The sequence below is a fragment of the Periplaneta americana genome, chromosome 9, assembly GCF_040183065.1.
Source record: "Periplaneta americana isolate PAMFEO1 chromosome 9, P.americana_PAMFEO1_priV1, whole genome shotgun sequence".
NCBI lineage: Eukaryota > Metazoa > Arthropoda > Insecta > Blattodea > Blattidae > Periplaneta > Periplaneta americana.
The window spans coordinates 176,232,800-176,252,168 of record NC_091125.1 but is presented as its reverse complement, the minus strand read 5'-3'; the positions used below and the strand labels follow the sequence as shown (position 1 = coordinate 176,252,168).

The 19,369-nt window shown below is 39.1% G+C and overlaps 1 protein-coding gene and 1 non-coding gene across 3 annotated transcripts in view; both read left to right on the top strand.

Annotated features, from left to right (window-relative positions):
* LOC138706776 (uncharacterized) overlaps positions 1-19,369 on the top strand; it is a 153,653-nt gene that overhangs the window by 16,716 nt on the left and 117,568 nt on the right. Inside the window, exon 2 of one of the 2 annotated variants that reach the window (XM_069836458.1) lies at positions 1,772-1,893. In XM_069836458.1, the coding sequence (XP_069692559.1) occupies positions 1,783-1,893 (111 nt within the window). In that variant the 5' untranslated portion in view covers positions 1,772-1,782. Of the gene's footprint in view, positions 1-1,771; positions 1,894-9,683; positions 9,817-19,369 lie in introns of those variants that run through there. The other variant, XM_069836457.1, reaches the window with a different exon arrangement.
* TRNAR-UCG (transfer RNA arginine (anticodon UCG)) lies at positions 4,015-4,087 on the top strand. Its single transcript has one exon. It is a non-coding gene; the product is annotated as a tRNA-Arg (tRNA).

Sequence of the window (19,369 nt, the reverse complement as noted above, 5' to 3'; positions counted from 1 at the left end):
GCGTCATCTCGAAATTCTCTGCCTGTTGTGTGGGTGTGTTTGATTGTTGAAAGGTGTTGAAAAGTGAAGTCAAATAGTGTGTGTGTTCTGAAATTGATCTGTGTGTTGAGAATTTGACTGGGGTGTGTTTTAGTGTGTCTGTATATTTCATATTGTTCTAGTGTGTTGAGTTTTTGGTTTTTGGGTTGTATGTGTAGGATTTCCATGTCCGCTTTTATGTTATTGTATGTGTGGTTAGCATTAGTTATGTGATCGGCGTATGTAGATGTATTGTGTCCTCTGGTTATTGCTTTAATGTGTTCTTTGTAGCGTGTTTGGAATGATCTGCCTGTCTGTCCAATGTAGAACTTGTCGCAACTATTACATGTGATTTTATGTACACCTGTGTGGTCGTATTTGTTTGTTTTTGTTTTTTGTGTGTTGAGATGTCTTTGTAGTGTGTTTTCTGTTCTATATGCTATGTTGTATTTCTATTTTCTGAATGAAGATGCGATCTTATGTGTGCTTTGTTTTCATATGTTACTGTGATGTATTTCTTGTGTTCTTGTGTTTGTGTTGTGTTTTGCGTGTTTTTGTGTTTGTTATGTTTTTGTTTTGTCTTTCTTATGATGTTGTCTATTATGTTTGGATTGTAACCGTTTTCTTGTGCTATGTATTTGATTGTGTTCACTTCTTCATCATTACTTATATTCAAGTGTTAAAAGTAGTGTACGCAAGATTCAAAATGGAGTTATTTCAAGCGTGAAGAAAATATATAGAAGAAATGAATCTGAACATAAATCAACTCGTATCTGTAGTAACAGACGGGACTCGAAGTACGACTTTAAAAGAGTCTATTAGGTGGACTAACGTGTTATTACGAGAGCTGGAAATAAGTGAGGGCATAGAACGTTGTCATTGTGCAGCACAGCAGACTGGCTTAGATTTATTTAAAATGCTCTCCATAGAAAATATGTGCGGTCCTATCATAGGTCACCTGTCGCTACCCTACTTAGCTATGTTTTGCTCAATATATTTGGGAACACTTGTTTTTTGAACGAAAACTTGTAATATGTAAACAAAGATCGTGACTAGCAGACGAAAATTTACGAGTTGTATTAAGAGTGGCATTTGTGACGTATTTTCCTAGGTTGTTGTAGCGCAGTAAAAATAAAGGTGAAATAAAACATATTCTGTGCTCGTTGGCCAGTGATCCCTGCTTAACACGCAACAATGAGACAGCTCGCGTAGGAAATCGACAGATTGTTGTTTACCTATTTTTCTGAGTCATTGCCTGTATCGCTGTTGGAAGGAAGCCACCGGACCTTCCGGGCACGGATCTTAAGAACCCCTATCGGTTGCAGACTGTTTCTTGGGGATGCTGGACGTTGCCACATTTTACCCACACTCTCAACTGTAAGAACAACCCTCTGTATCCACATACACCTGTAGTATCCAACGTCGTTTCTACTTACAGAAGTGGCCATGCTAGTATTAATTGTCTTCCTTGATGGGACTCCCGGAAGTTGTCAGTGCCCCGTTCCAAACTTTACTGCTGCGTAAGTAACTGTACGGGCGATTCACGAAGAGTCTCCACCACCACGGAGCTTATTTCCGAAGAGATTTAGAACAGAAAAGTCACATAAACATGGGTCCTGTTCTCAATATTTTCAGAGTTACACTAATTTCATGTTGTTAAAAAGATACTTTTTTCTATAGTTTCAGTCCCTGCACCTGCAGAAACAATGCAACAATGCACAGCTGTCTATTTACAACAACATTGTTGTTGCAGCCTGTGGGTTCATGACCCTGCCGGTGCTTCCACGCGACATCCCGGTGCCATCAGCGGCGCTGACACGGCGGGGTGCGGTCAGCTGGTGTCGGGAGCCGCCCAAGAAAAGGCAGCACCACCAGGTAGGACTCCTCAAAACTTGGGTTCCGCGTGCTCCAAGCCTAGTTTCTCCTTCTCTGCTGTTTTGCGATTTTTTTTTTATGCAGATTGGCTTTTATTATTTCCAGGGACCAATCATTGTTTAGCTCCGAATACACTGCAGCCTGTTGGCTTATTTTGCTTGCCCTCGTATTTCCGATTGCTTGGTCTGTTTGTGGTGTAAACTTCTTTCTAAGGCCGCAGTGCAGGATGACTTCAGTCCCCCCACCCTAAAATACTTCTTGATGCACACATTCCAGATCTTGGCACTGATAAAGGTATTCTCTAATCGAGGAGTCCATATGGCCAGCAGATGGTGCTGATAGTGGAATACGGTCATTACAGTGGAGTGGGAACAGATAGACTGTCCGTGCTTGCGTGCGTTAGCGGGCCCGGGTTCGATCCCTGGACAAAGCAGACGTTGCAGAGGTTTTCCGTTTCCCTCAATCATTCTCCACTCCTCTTGTTTCAGCGGGCTGTGGTTCCTGTGCCTCGAACCTGACTGTCGGGTCGTATATACTGCACATGCGCAATGTACTGCAAGTGAAACATTGCAATAAGGGCGCTCCTAATTTTATTTCCGTATCTGCAAATATCAGACAGAACCTCAATCAGAGGTAAATAATAATACAAAGAACAATAAATTGTTGCATACATATCTAGTCTAACTATCAGCCAGGTATGCAGTCGAGGGGGAAAGGAACTGACCACCCTACCCCATTATCTCCTCGCTTAGTTGCCTCATGAGTGATGCCTTAAGAGGTTCTAACTTGCCTCCGAAAAGTGTTATAGGAATGGGGAAAATTTCAGTATACGGATTCCTCACTAACAATTATATCTTGTCCACACCTGTGGAGTAACGGTTAGCACGTCTAGCTGCGAAACCAGGTGGCCCAGGTTCGATTCTCGGTCGGGGCAAGTTACCTGGTTGAGGTTTTTTCCGGGGTTTTCCCTCAACCCAATATGAGCAAATGCTAGGTAACTTTCGGTGTTGGACCTCGGAATCATTTCACCGGCATTATCATCTTCATCTCATTCAGACGCTAAATAACCTAAGCTGTTGATAAAGCGTCGTAAAATAACCTACTAAAACAAATAAATTATATTTTAAAATACTAAAAAGAGCAGATTTGTCTGCGTTTGACGAATGCGCATCGTCATGCTTACGAAAAGGCACTTTGAGCGAGATCGTGCGTATTTGCTTGGTTTCCGCACAAAACCAATCCGCGGAAAGTCTAAAATTCCACATTCAGTATTCCCAACCTAACACACATAACAATTTCCCTCTTCTTACCGCTTAAGTGACATGTTGACTTTACTGCTTTAGGCTTTTAACATATTATTTTTAGAGACGTTCAATATAGTAATAATTATAAATTGGAAACTTACCACTGCAATTTCACCTAAATTGCACTGTTAATTATTGTTTTTAAATATTTGCAAAAATTAAGTAAACTCTACAACTCCACTAAAGTTACTGCATTCGTGATGCAAGTAACATTAAGGAAGCCGTGAAAAAATCAACAAGATTCCAGACTCATCCTGGGGGAGAAAAAAGAGACAGACGTATATCACGGCCTGCTAGAGTATAGTAAACACAGAAAACATTTTAAAGCAACAAAGTTGAAGATAGATACTTTTGTTTTGCAAATTTGCCGTCATTGGACAGAAACCAAGATGGAGATTTCATTGCAACTAATTAGAAATTCCTCTTTCAGGTATGTAATAAACGATCTTCGCACAAAATAATGTACAATACACGAGCGGTATGTTTTCTTTCAATTCTCGGAAATTAAAAAAGCTCAACTACGTTTCGCTTTTTCAAACCTTTCCTCGAACATGAAAACTTCAACATACCGCTCTTGTAATGCATATTACTATTTCATTGCCAATAATTTATTTGTGTGCACAAGGTTGGAATTTTGAAGTAAGAGGGAAAGGAAGGAACCGTGTTCTGAGATGTGTCCTAGGAATGGTTGCCTGCAGGCACCTCACGTTATCGCACGCCGATAATAACCCGCGTGTGGCGCGCTCCTTGAAAAGTGGACCCCACGCGCTGTCGTGGCGCGCAGGGTTGTCTCATTGCAGGGGCGCATTTATCAGCAGACCGTGTGGCCTAACGGATAAGGCGTCGGACTTCGGATCCGAAGATTGCAGGTTCGAATCCTGTCACGGTCGGAATTTTTTTTTTTTTTCGTTTTTATTTTAATCTTTATTTTCAAATCGCAGGAATTTATCTGGAAATGGCCTCGGGCCAGCCAGCCAGCCATAGTTTGAGGAATACATTTTTGAATATACGATTCTCTCTGCAGCCATTCGTGATGTTGTTGAACGTAGTTTGTTGTAATGATCTCATCTGTTCTATAATTTTATTAGCTCATCAATGTCATCGTCGCTGAGGATATATACATTCTTGTAATCTGCGTTCATGAGTTCATATCTGACCAGGTACTTCGAATAAAAACTACAAGATAAAGGAAACAATGAATTAAGTAACAGAGGGTCCACGGAGAATTTTGTAGTGCAATGGCGTGGGTTCGCAATGTAAAGAATGTGGTTCTGGCTGATATTAGTTTGAAGGTCCCGTGATCGACTCACGAAATTGGTGGATGGAAAAAATTCATGGTTTCCAAAGAGTCTTTGGGTAATGTTAGAGAGTTGTCTTCAACTAACCACCGAAGACCCTGTTGTGATGGTGGGCAAGGCGTGCGGTGTAACGAAGAGGGAAACCATGCTCGCAGCAGCTGCTTGTACTGTCTTAATAAATACTAAAGTATCAAAAACAAATGCTCTGATCAGTGGCGTACGCAGGATTTTGTCAAAGGAGGATTATTATTACAATTGTAGACATTTACATTGTTGTTGTTTAGTCAACTTTCCGAAGATAGGTTTGAACCTCATAAGTGACACCAATAAGACATCACTTATGAGGCAACTAGGCCAGGAGATAATGAGGTACAGTGGCCAGTTCCTTTCCCCCTCCATTGCATACATCGCCGACTAGCCACATATTACACTAGTCAGACTTCAGATGCATACAAACAATTGTTCTTCCTCTGACTCACATCGTCACGTGAGATGTACTGCCTGATAATAGATAAATTTACATTATCGATATTTTAAATTTTATGTACCGGTATTATTCGATTATTATTTTTTAGTAGGTTATTTTACGACGCTTTATCAACATCTCAGGTTATTTAGCGTCTGAATGAGATGAAGGTGATAATGCCAGTGAAATGAGTCCGGGGTCCAGCACCGAAAGTTACTCAGCATTTGCCCATATTTGGTTGAGGGAAAACCCCGGAAAAAAACCTCAACTTGCCCCAACCGGGAATCGAACCCGGGCCACCTGGTTTCGCGGCCAGACGCGCTGTTACTCCACAGGTTTGGACGATTATTATTATTATTATTATTATTATTATTATTATTATGTCACGGTATATTTATTAATATAATTATAACATTTTTGAAATGTAATATTTTCACAGTCATCCAATTTTTAACAAAATTTAACTTCTCTTTAATTTTAGGCCTTTATAAAAAATGCTTGTGGCATTATTACACTTACAAAATAATAATTTATATGTAAGTATATATATATATATATATATATATATATATATATATATATATATATATATATGTAGGGGAGAGTCGGGTAGTATCGGACATCGGGTAATATCGGACAGTGAGTTTCTTTCATCTACCACACGATGATAGTACCTGATTGACATGGTTACGTTTCTATGATGTCGCATAGAGAAACGTAACCATGTCATTCAGGTACTACCATATGGTGGTAGATGAAAGAAACGCACTGTCCGATACTACCCGACTCTCCCCTAAATTTACTCATCATTTATTTTTATATGATAGGTAAGACACTTTACTTTAACCTACATAACGGGAAAATTCATAGAAACAATCAAATATATTGAAATAAATCAGAGATGAAGGATGAAGCTGTCATGATGAATATATGAATATTAAAGTCGATATAGATTTTGTTTGTGTGACAGTGAAAAATTAGAGAAGGGAAAACGATTATGGATAAAAAGAATACTAAAATATAAATATGTAATTTATTTTTAATTCAAGGGGTGGGATTCTAACCCTGCAACTGTGCCACTTCTTGTTTGTTGCTGTAGCACGGGTACTCACACCGACTGCTCTGTTTACTGTACGAGTTTTTCAGGCCTGCTCATACAGGGTGATTCCTATTTAAGCCCGGTTTCGTCACGGTATAGTGCACAAATGTATCCCACAGGTTGCTATCTTTCACTATACTGAAGAGAATGACTTCAAAGTCTGTGCGTTATATAGTACTTGTGGGTCACATTCTTCTTTAATAACATTACTGTGCTTACTTAGGGACACGGTTGATAAACAGAAATTCTATAAATAATATTAACTCACATAGCCTACAAGAGTGTCCTTTCCTTTGATGAGATCTTTGCACTTAACGAAACATGTTACCCACAAAATGTCAAAAGTGCAGCATGTGGAAGCTCGTTTATAAGTTCTACCAACTGAATGCAGTGGCGGACGGTGGGTTTGAAAGTTGAGGAGGCCAAGACAGACAGCCGAAAGCAGACGAGGCTAGCGGTAGCCTACATTTGGCAGCGGTGAGTAGGATTTCTCCAAATTCGCCTCCTCTCGCAGATTGTAGTCATGTTTAAATACTCCGCTAACCAGCTATTTCATTGGTTGATCTGCTGTTGTCATGGTTACCGGGAGGAGAGTCATATATTTGTTTCCGCTGTCCCACTCGATGTTGATTGTATAGATTACAGCGCTATTTGTTTTCTTTCGGTACAAATTGTTTGTATTATCTACAGCAGTGATGCGATTCTTACTAGTAGTTCCGAGCGCGGGCTTTTTTAAGCTCTCTCTAAAGGCTCGGCGCTTTTCTCTCTGAGGCACATTGCTAATACAGCAGCAAGAAAGGCTGTACAGCACATACAACGTTGCAGACCATATCAGATCGGAAGCGAGATTACAATAAAGATTTTTTTAATGATAAGTAGAAGGTTCAGTTTTTATACATTGAACATGACATTGACGTACAGTGTTTAATAAGTAAAAAAATATATGTATATTATTTGTAAAAAAAATGTCAAACGTCAGTACGAAACACAACACAAACACAGATATAAACATTATTCTGGATAAGAGAGAAATTGATTTTAGACAAGACAACACAGGTGCAACTATCATTTAAGGGGGCACTGTGGTGAAATAATGCTGAAAATTTAAGAAAATCCATGTTTTTTGTTTTTATGATCGTAATTATGATCTAACCATATACTGAATTGTGGCCAAACATACGGTGCGTGAATTGAGAGAATTTTTTTTTTTTAAATGCTGTTTTCACGGCTTAAAATTTTAAGCAGTTTATTGCATAAAAAGCTCCTTGAACAACAGTTATTGTCATATTGGTCTGAATCTTCTCACAGAGGTGAATTAAATGTTGATAAATAGAATTTAATTAACATTTGTATGAAATATTAAATTCCTTCGCGGAATATCCATGTTGCACATAGATTAAATTTAATATACTGTAATGGTAAATTCATGGTCCGGGGTTCGATCCCCGGTGGTGACAGGATTTTTTCTCGTTGCCAAACTTTCAGAACGGCCCCGAGGTTCACTCAGCCTCCTATAAAATTGAGTACCGGGTCTTTCCCGGGGGTAAAAGGCGGTCAGAGCGTGGTGCCGACCACACCACCTCATTCTAGTGCCGAGGTCATGGAAAGCATGGGGCTCTACCTGCATGCTTCCCAAGTGCCTTCATGGCATGTTACGGGGATACCTTTACCTTTTAATGGTAAATTCATAAAGTTTGAACATTTATTTGTCCCTCTATTTAAACTGAGCTCTAAAACCTAATTAATTTTTATTCCCATACCTATTTTCAAGATTTTGAGAAAATATGAACTAAAAAGTTTGAAAATTTTGGCGCAAAGAACCCTTTTAGTGAAGTCAATATAAATATATATTTTTAAAAATATAATTTCAAAACTATTAGACCTATGGCACCAAATTTTGTACAGATAATAGTATTGTAGATCTCTTTATGTAGCTTACATTTCACAAATTTTGGATGAAAATTGTGGAAGTTTTAAAATCATACGTGTCCTCTTAAATGATTGGCTCCAAAAATTACGATGGCTCTTCAATAGCATAATTTAATGAATTTATTTGTCCGCGTTATGTGCAGCCCACAAATCACTCTAAGAAAACTCATTACATAATCTTGACTGGAGAGTATGGACTACATTTCCACAACCACACACTCAATATATACTTTATTTCAATCATTATTCTCATTATTTTTTTAACAAATGCTCAAAAGTACTACAGATCACACACGTGAAGCAGGTAGACCCTATTAATTCCTCCTAAACAATGAAGTGAAACATTTACAGAATAAACAACTGCTTTTCACATGAAAATGGTTTACAAACAATTAACTTCTTCTCTTTCTCGTTTTGTTCTCTCCTCTCCTTTTGGATTTGTTTACATATGTACATATATATTAAGTAATTATTACATAGCCAGAAAGTCGACCTGGTATAGCGCTGGCCTTCTATGCCCAAGGTTGCGGGTTCGATCCCGGACCAGGTCGATGGAATTTAAGTGTGCTTAAATGCGACAGGCTCATGTCAGTAGATTTACTGGCATGTAAAAGAACTCCTGCGGGACAAAATTCCGGCACATCCGGCGACGCTGATATAACTTCTGCAGTTGAGAGCGTCGTTAAATAAAACATAACATTTAACATAGCCAGAAATTTAGTAACGCAAGTTATTACAATAATTACTGCCTTTATTCGCTGCATGTGCATGTACATCCCTGATGTCTACGTTACGACGCTATGTAGTGGATGCGCTATGCGCTCGTGATAAAGGTCGAGCTCTTCTACCGTGATTGGGAGCTAATATCGCCTCATCCCTGATCTGCAGTATAGCGTGCGGGCACCACCAACTGGATGTGGTCGACTTGATGTAAATTACATCTTAAGGCCCATTCACAATGAAAATTAAACATAACCGTAACATAAACAGAGAAGTTTGCGCCCAGGCTACCAAATGGGATCATTCACAATGATTCACATAAGCATTGACATAAACATTACCTTAAGATGTTAACATGAAAGTTTGCAAACTCCAAACTTTCATGCTTATGCTTACGTGATTTGCAAACAGAACACATTCGTGGAGCGCTGAAGTATACAACAGAATATGAGGAAATGGCGTCGTTGTTATGTTTCCATGGTTACCAAGTATGTTTGCTGTTATGTTTATGTTCCCATCGTGAATGATGGTATGACTTCTTGATTTTACCGTAACGTTTATATTCATAAGTTAACGCTTACGTTATGTTTAATTTTCATTGTGAATGAGCCTTTAGTCGTATTGAACAGTAAAATTAATATAAAAGGAAAAATGTCTTCATTTGCTATAACTTGTCTATGATCGTATTTCACCTGGAATTAATACTATCATATTATGTTCTGGCAAAATATTAAGGAAGGCACGCCCTGAAAATCCGCCGCTGCAGACACAACGTGTGCTTTCTGTTCTACATCGTTAAGCTTTGAACTCTTGGCTCTGGAAGTTTGGTTCTTGGACAGATGGATGACTTTAGAATGAAGTATCTCTCTCCATTGCAACAAGCTGCGATAACAATAAACTGACAGCTAGAGTGCAGGCATTGCCGTGGACTCAGGTGTGATGCGGGCGGCGGCCGCACGAGGCGCTGCAGTGTGGCTTTATTGATTGCTGGCCGGGATGGTACAGCGACCTGGCCGGCTGGACCAGTGTGCAGGCAGGATGATCCCCTACACCACGTGCGTGTGCCAGGCGGCCAGCCGCTGGGTCGTCGTGCAGGACCCCGGCAAGGTGCGTGAGTATTGTGACTTTTCTCCTGCTGGAAACGAGTTTACCGTTCTAGTGAGAAGAAAAACATTTATAAGTACACCGCCTTGAAACCGTCCAGGGAATGATGTCTGCATTCTATTCAGGACTACCCTATTGTCATGAACGTTTTTGTTCTGGGCTAAACGAGTTTTGAGTTCTAACAAGAAGGTTTTTTGAGTTCCGAAAGAAATGTATTTAGAGTAGCGGCGAGGAAGCGATCGACTTGAGTTCTGCGGAAATTTGTTTAGTCCCCAGTGAGAAAAATCAGTATTAAATTCTGAAGAAATTCTAGTTTAATTTCTGTTTGCAAGTGATCTGGCGTGAACTACAAGGAGGGAGCCGAGAAAGTGTTGCGTTATAGGTAGAGGACATTTTGAAGGCAATTGGCGTCAGCTTTGGCACTAGGGCTCATGCAAAAATATGGAGGGAGAGAACCAATTTCTTTCGCGGAAAAATTTATTTTTGTTGAAACGTGCTTTCACTTTAGAGAAAAAAAAATTGAATTCTAGTGGGAAACTAAGTTTCTGCTGTGTAACAAAAATTCGTTTCTAATCCGCGAGAAGAAACAGTTTTTAATTATAGTGAGGAAGAACGGACTGCCCTGAATATTCGCATAGCCCAGTAAATTGTGAATTCCAACGAAGAGTTTTGATCTTCTGTGTTGAACAGTACGGATAATGCAGTGTGCCCTTTGTTGGTGAAATTCTATTTAGATGTGAGTTCATGTCAATTTAGATCTGTTTGAGTTCATGTCAGAATAAATACTGTAGCTCTTCATTTCAGAGAGCACGCTACACATACGATGCTGTGAACACTCGACATTCTTTGTCGATGCTGATAATGTTGTAGGTTTAGATAGGATACGGATATGACGTATTCCATCATAACTACGTGACAGAATAGTCCACTAATTTCTAAGATTATCTACTCCACTTACCAAAGTTAGAAAACATACCTCTCACACCTCTCGCTACTATACATACATTTTTACAGGTCACGAAGGAAAATTTTTCTTAAAAATACCACAAATAGCTATAACAAAGTAGATGTATAGTTGGCAGCTTATTCTATAATTAAAAAAAAAAAAGACATTCGTTTACAAAAATATTAATATTGCTTTCGTTACTCAAAATCTTACTTATTTACTGGCTTTTAAGGAATCCGGAGGTTCATTGCCCCCCTCACATAAGCCCGCCATTGGTCCCTATCCTGAGCAAGAATAATCCATTCTATATCATCATATCCCACCTCCCTCAAATCCATGTCAATATTATCTTCCCATCTACGTCTCGGCCTCCCTAAAGGTCTTTTTCCCTCTGGCCTCCCAACTAACACTCTATATGCATTTCTGGATTCGTCCATATGTGCTACATGCCCTGCCCATCTCAAACGTCTGGATTTAATCTTCCTAATTATGTCAGGTGAAGAATACAATGCGTGCAGTTCTGTGTTGTGTAACTTTCTCCATTCTCCTGTAACTTCATCCCTCTTAGCCCTAAATATTTTCCTAAGCACCTTATTCTCAAACACCCTTAATCTCTGTTCCTCTCTCAAAGTGAGAGTCCAAGTTTCACTACCATAAAGAACAACCGGTAATATAACTGTTTTATACATTCTAACTTTCAGATTTTTTGACAGCAGACTGGATGTTAAAAGCTTCTCAACCGAATAATAACAGGCATTTCCCATATTTATTCTGTGTTTAATTTCCTCCCGAGTATCATTTATATTTGTTACTGTTGCTCAAAGATATTTGAACTTCTCCACCCCTTCGAAGGATAAATCTCCAATTTTTATATTTCCATTTCGTACAATATTTTCGTCACGAGACATAATCAAAAAATCTAAGTAGAGAAAATAGATAAAACATCATGATTAAAACTTCCTAAGAAAATAGTGTTTGCTTCTAGTAAGTCAGGCAGTTCAAGGATTGTAGGCTATACCTAGGCTTGAGATATTTGTCAGTTTAAGCGCTCTTAACCCAAATTGATCGCTGAAGAAGCTTATTATTATTATTATTATTATTATTATTATTATTATTATTATTATTATTATTTACTTACTTACTTACTGGCTTTTAAGGAACCCGGAGGTTCATTGCCGCCCTCACATAAGCCCGCCATTGGTCCCTATCCTGAGCAAGATTAATCCAGTCTCTACTATCATATCCCAGCTCCCTCAAATCCATTTTAATATTATCTTCCCACCTACGTCTCGGCCTCCCCAAAGGTCTTTTTCCCTCCGGCCTCCCAACTAACACACTATATGCATTTCTGGATTCGCCCATACGTGCTACATGTCTTGCCCATGTCAAACGTCTGGATTTTATGTTCCTAATTATGTCAGGTGATTATGTTATTATTATTATTATTATTATTATTATTATTATTATTATTATTATTATTATTATTATTCTTTCAGGTGTATGCATGTAGTGGTCAATGTTAGGGCACGCACTGTATCATTTGTACTTCAGGTCAATTCTGCGGTCCTTTTCGCAAGCCGCAAACGACACTTGTACCAATATGCCAGGAAATGACGAACCTAATCCTTAGTTTTGTGCCAGATTAGAAGTTGTGGCGTGGCCATCTCTGATTTATTGATCATCACTCTTCCCTCATATCCAAGTGCACTGAATGGCTGCTTCCACCAACACACAGTTAAGATGTTTGGCCCAGCAATTCAGTGTGATACAACGCTGGTTCATAGTGAACTGGATCAAAGTTTAGGATTGCTATATTAAAACACTTCACATGAACATGAACTAAATAATATAGCTAGTCACTAGCCTCGATGTTTGATAAAGCACCACTTACACAAGCACTGAGATGCGTGCTCGCTAAACATGCGACTGCCATTGGATCCTTGCTTCCCGCCGGCGCGCTGCGTGGCCAAGCAAAATGAAGGACACTGAGGGTGCGCGCGCACTCGTAATCGATACTGACAACTGCCAAGTTTAGCACTAGAACGACCCACCGGGCTCAGACGGTAGCGTTCGGGACCCGCTCTCGGGAGGTCCCAAGTTCAAATCCCGTGTCCACACCTGTGGAGTAACGGTCAGCGCGTCTGGCTGCGAAACCAGGTGGCCCGGGTTCGAATCCCGGTCGGGGCAAGTTACCTGGTTGAGGTTTTTCCGGGGTTTTCCATCAACACAATACGAGCAAATGCTGGGTAACTTTCGGTGTTGGACCCCGGACTCATTTCACCGGCATTATCACCTTCATATCATTCAGACGCTAAATAACCTAGATGTAGATATAGCGTCGTAAAATAACCCAATAAAATTAAAAAAAAAATCAAACCCAGTGGTCGACCAATCTGAGTAGGGGTTTTCACGGTTTCCCTCAGTCACGATTGGAAATTTACGTACCATGATTCATCACTGCCTCAATCACCAATATCATAAACATTAATCAAAATCTATGATCTATTGCATGAACACAAGCCATCTAGTAATAACAGCCTACTGTTATACCCACAGATCCTAAAAACACGATATGACCACAGAGGTTAAAGCGTATATAAACAAACTGAAAAAAAAAAATAAAAGAAAAAGAAGGAACGATGTCAGAGCCTGCCAGTGAGTGAAGCCTCTAAGCCTGCACTCAGGTTTTTAACTGCGAAAATAGAGCATGTTACAGCAGGTACTGATGTGAAATGAAGGTATAATGAGTCCAGGGGCCAGCGGCGAAGATTGCTCAGAATTTGCTGCTAATTGGTTAAGAGAAAACCCCAACCAGGATTTGAACCCGGGCCCGCTCGTTACTCCACAGCGGTGGACTGCCACCCCCACTAACTGCTAAGAAATAAGCTTCCATGTTTAACAAGTTATTTTTCTGACAATGTCTGCCTTTATCCTCTGGTTAACTAACTGCTAACAATAACGGCTATCTTCGACAGTTCAATTTATCTTGTACACTGAACAAACAAATCCATTCCGTACATTGACACACAAGTTGGTATTACTTTTACAGGACACACATTTGTATGTTTTATTTTAGCAGGTTATTTTACGAAGCTTTATCAACAGCTTAGGTTATTTAGCGTCTGAATGAGATGAAGGTGATAATGCCGTGAAATGAGTCCGGGGTCCAACACCGAAAGTTACCCAGCATTTGCTCGTATTGGGTTGAGGGAAAACCCCGGAAAAAACCTCAACCAGGTAACTTGCCCCGACCGGGAACCGAACCCAGGCCATCTGGTGTCGCAGCCAGACGCGATAACCGTTACTCCACAGGTGTGGACTCTTTACCCAATGCAGCAGTTAATGTCACAGTTTCTTTTACATCTGTTGTTAATCTGTGTGGATGGATGGATGGATGGATAGATAGATATTACCTTTCGTAATAAAATAATGACGAAACTATGATGTATTCAATAACAGTTGTATTGTTATACTCGACATACGAGTATGCAATTATTTTAGTCGGGAGGCTTTTATCATCCAGTCTGCTGTCAAAAAATCTGAAAGTTAGAATTTATAAAACAGTTATATTACCGGTTGTTCTTTATGGTTGTGAAACTTGGACTCTCACTTTGAGAGAGGAACATAGGTTAAGGGTGTTTGAGAATAAGGTTCTTAGGAAAATATTTGGGGCTACAAAAGGAAAACAATCTATTAAAAAATCTTTCTCTAACGAGCTTTGAAAGGAGGATATCAAGTACTTACTACCTGCCTTTATTATGTGCGTTGTTTGAGTTTCAAGTGGTCGGATTGTGGTGTCATGGAGCAAACTGTCTTCAACATTTCAAAATTCCTTGTTATTTCAGTAATCAGATAAATATACGTACATTACTAAAGTATAGTTGGGTCAGTATGATGGGTAACAATTCAGATGAAAAGAAACTGTCACATTGTTTTCATGTGGCTGGCACGTGCTTTAGGAATAGGAATAATGTAGCTGTTACATTTGTTTTATATAAGAAGTATTGCAAGACATTATAATTTATCTATCTATCTATCTATCTATCTATCTATCTATCTATCTATCTATCTATCTATCTATCTATCTATCTATCTATCTATCTATCTATCTATCTATCTATCTATCTATCTATCTATCTATCTATCTATCTATCTATCTATCTATCTATCTATCTATCTATCTATCTATCTATCTATCTATCTATCTATCTATCTATCTATCTATCTATCTATCTATCTATCTATCTATCTATCTATCTATCTATCTATCTATCTATCTATCTATCTATCTATCTATCTATCTATCTATCTATCTATCTATCTATCTATCTATCTATCTATCTATCTATCTATCTATCTATCTATCTATCTATCTATCTATCTATCTATCTATCTATCTATCTATCTATCTATCTATCCATCCCTCCCTCCTTCATCCATCCATCCATCCATCCATCCCTCCCTTCCTCCCTCCTTCATCCATCCATCCCTCCCTCCCTTCCTTCCTCCCTCCTTCATCCATCCATCCATCCATCCATCCATCCCTCCCTCCTTCATCCATCCATCCATCCATCCCTCCCTCCCTTCCTTCCTCCCTCCTTCATCCATCCATCCATCCATCCATCCCTCCCTCCCTCCTTCATCCATCCATCCCTCCCTCCCTCCCTCCCTCCTTCATCCATCCATCCATCCCTCCCTCCCTCCCTTCGTCCCTCCTCCATCCATCCATCCATCCATTCATTTATTTATTTATTTATTATGACTGATATGGAAACAGGCTAGAAGCACCTTCTTCACATTAACTTAAATGAACAGCATTCTATTTAACTTCTTATTATTGTTAATGATTTACATGCGCGCAGTTGTAAAGAGCGACATACAGATTACAACAGATGTAAAAGAAACTGTCACATGTAACTGCTACATAGGGTAAAGAGTGGAGTAGCGGTCAGCGCGTCTGGCTGCGAAACCAGGTGGCCCGGGTTCGGTTCCCGGTCGGGGCAAGTTACCTGGTTGAGCTTTTTTCCGGGGTTTTCCTTCAACCCAATGCGAGCAAATGCTGGTTAACTTTCGGTGCTGGACCCCGGACTCATTTCACCGGCATTATCACCTTCATTTCATTCAGACGCTAAATAACCAAGATGTTGATACAGTGTCGTAAAATAACCCAATAAAATAAAAAAAATAGAGTAAAGAGATCGAGAACACGTACAACGAAGACGTTTCTTCAGCATTTCCGCGAGATATTTCTCAAGTATACGATCAGCACTTAGTAAGAGATCAGTGAACTATCCACTCTTCTTACAGTGAAAAATCACTTCCTTCAATTCAGTTCTCCGTAAGTTTGTACAGCTTTGACGTTCCTGACCGGTGCGGAGCATTTATTTTTAAAACTTAAAATAGTAAAAAGCTATCCGAGAAGCACCGTGGGTCAGTAGGCGTAGTGGATCATTCAGCTGGGGTGAAAGCAACAAGGAACAAATTTATAGTATGAAAAATGTTATAGTTACATTTATAAAATTTAACCAGAAATGAATTTTTAATCTGTATTTTGTATATAGAGTTACGTATTTCCAGTACTGTGTGTGTAGGTAAAGGTGTCACCTGTTGATCTGAAAAGTGGTGGTAGGGGCCACTTAAAATATTTGCGGGGTCCTCCAAGTCTGCAGCTACGCCACTGATGCCAATGCACTCGTACCGATATCTGTACTTTTGTCTGACCAGAAAATGAAAATCATAGTCGCAATTATCACAGTAATCTGAAGCTTATCTTATCGCGGCGAATAATTACAATTAGAACCGACTGTCCAGCTGTTCGCCAACCTGAGAGAAGTGGAAATAGATAATATAAGAAAGCGTACAAGAGTCATTAAGTGGTAACTCATGGTATTATCTGTGCGGCACACTTCCCATCGCATAGCTGGTAAGGCCTGCAACATGATGGAAGAGGCCCTTGCCACTCAACAGCCGATTTCACATCACTTAGCTATGCAGAATATCTAAAGCACAGTTTTTTGTTCTGAAACAGTCCAATTTCAACATTTCGATCGTCCAGTTCAAAAGTGCGACAACTCAAAAATTGCCATTTTTTAGTTATTTATACTACTGGAAGCCCCTTTCGGAGCTCTTTCCGATTCAATATTGAGATAAGTCATATTTACAACCGAAAAGAAAAAAAAAACGAAATAAACTGCTTTAGAAGTAGGCCTAATTATAACTATGGACTTTACTAATTCATTATTAGTACATTTCGAAATGTATTAATAATGAACTGAAAGATTGTGATAAACTCGTCCTGAATACTGACTCATTTCTAATTGTCGTGGTTATGAACCAGAAATCTGTTCTTTCTAGGTGATTTATTTGAAACTTTCAACTGAAGATATCTCAAAACTTGTTTTTTTGAATTGTCGCACTTTTGAACCAGACGATCGATTTCTTGATGATATTAAATAATGATAATAATAATAATAATAATAATAATAATAATAATAATAATGATACTATTTCCTGAATTTCGTTACAAAACTTAATGCCATTTACATCAGCCTACTTGTGTGGGAGTACATGTTCTGTTACGGCCTTCTTGAGTAACTAATGTACTGTAGAAGTAAAGTTAATGTTGAGACACCAGGTGGCCATCTTGTGTGTGGAACGTAAGCAAGGCGCTGCAGTCGGTGTTATTATCACCATAGTGACCATAGGTGGGAAGTCCATACCAAAGCAGTAGATCTCAGCTCTACAGACGGTACATAACAGCGCATAGTGGCATTGTGTACAGTCGTGAACAGTTAGAAGAATATTGTTAATTTGTGTTAAGATTTTAGGTTCTGAACAAAGTGAGCTATTCTGTTATTATTGTATTATTTACATAATTTTAATACTACACATGATTCCAAAAAGTAAAGTCATCTGTTATTAAATAATCATGCAAACAGCAGTGTATAACACGTTTATTTTCCCTGGTTATTCTTCGTTAAATGTTGACGTCTCTGCTGCTATGCATTCGGTTGCGTTGCAGTCCAAGTTCAACTCCGAATTACGATACGAAATTCCTAGCTGTCATTATAATAAAAACGAAAAATGTTCTTGACAACAGTTCTGGGTTTAATATTATTTGCCACTTACCAGATACACTATTAGATTCACAAAGTTATTGTTCACCTGATGATAGTAAGAAATACTGTATCAAATTTCAGATTTCCTAAACAGACATGCTTACCTCCTAAACAGGAATGCATACCTCCTAAACAGACATGCTTACCTCCTAAACAGGAATGCATACCTCCTAAACAGACATGATTACCTCCTAAACAGACATGATTACCTCCTAAACAGATATGATTACCTCCTAAACAGACATGATTACCTCCTAAACAAGGATGCATATCTCCTAAAGAGACATGATTACCTCCTAAACAGGGATGCATACCTCCTAAACAGAGATGCATACCTCCTAACCAGAAATGATTACCTCGTAAACAGATATGATTACCTCCTAAACAAACATGATTACCTCCTAAACAGACATGATTACCTCCTAAACAGGGATGCATATCTCCTAAACAGACATGATTAACTCCTAAACAGACATGATTACCTCCTAAACAGGGATGTATACCTCCTAAACAGACATGATTACCTCCTAAACAGGGATGTATACCTCCTAAACAGACATGACTACCTCCTAAACAGACATGATTACCTCCTAAACAGACATGATTACCTCCTAAACAGACATGATTACCTCCTAAACAGACATGATTACCTCCTAAACAGACATGATTAACTCCTAAACAGACATGATTACCTCCTAAACAGGGATGCATACCTCCTAAACAGACATGATTACCTCGTAAACAGACATGATTACCTCATAAACAGACATGATTACCTCCTAAACAGACATGATTAACTCCTAAACAGACATGATTACCTCCTAAACAGACATGATTACCTCCTAAACAGACATGATTACCTCCTAAACAGACATGATTACCTCCTAAACAGACATGATTACCTCCTAAACAGACATGATTACCTGCTAAACAGGGATGCATACTTCCTAAACAGACATGATTACCTCCTAAACAGACATGATTGCCTCCTAAACAGAAATGATTACCTCCTAAACAGACATGATTACCTCCTAAACAGACATGATTACCTCCTAAACAGGGATGCATACCTCCTAAACAGACATGATTACCTCCTAAACAGACATGATTACCTCCTAAACAGGGATGCATATCTCCTAAAGAGACATGATTACCTCCTAAACAGGGATGCATACCTCCTAAACAGACATGATTACCTCCTAAACAGACATTATTAACTCCTAAACACACATGATTACCTCCTAAACAGGGATGCATACCTCCTAAACAGACATGATTACCTCCTAAACAGACATGATTTACTCCTAAACAGACATGATTACCTCCTAAACAGGGATGCATACCTCCTAAACAGACATGATTACCTCCTAAACAGACATGATTAACTCCTAAACAGACATGATTACCTCCTAAACAGGGATGCATATCTCCTAAACAGACATGATTACCTCCTAAACAGGAATGCATACCTCCTAATCAGACATGATTACCT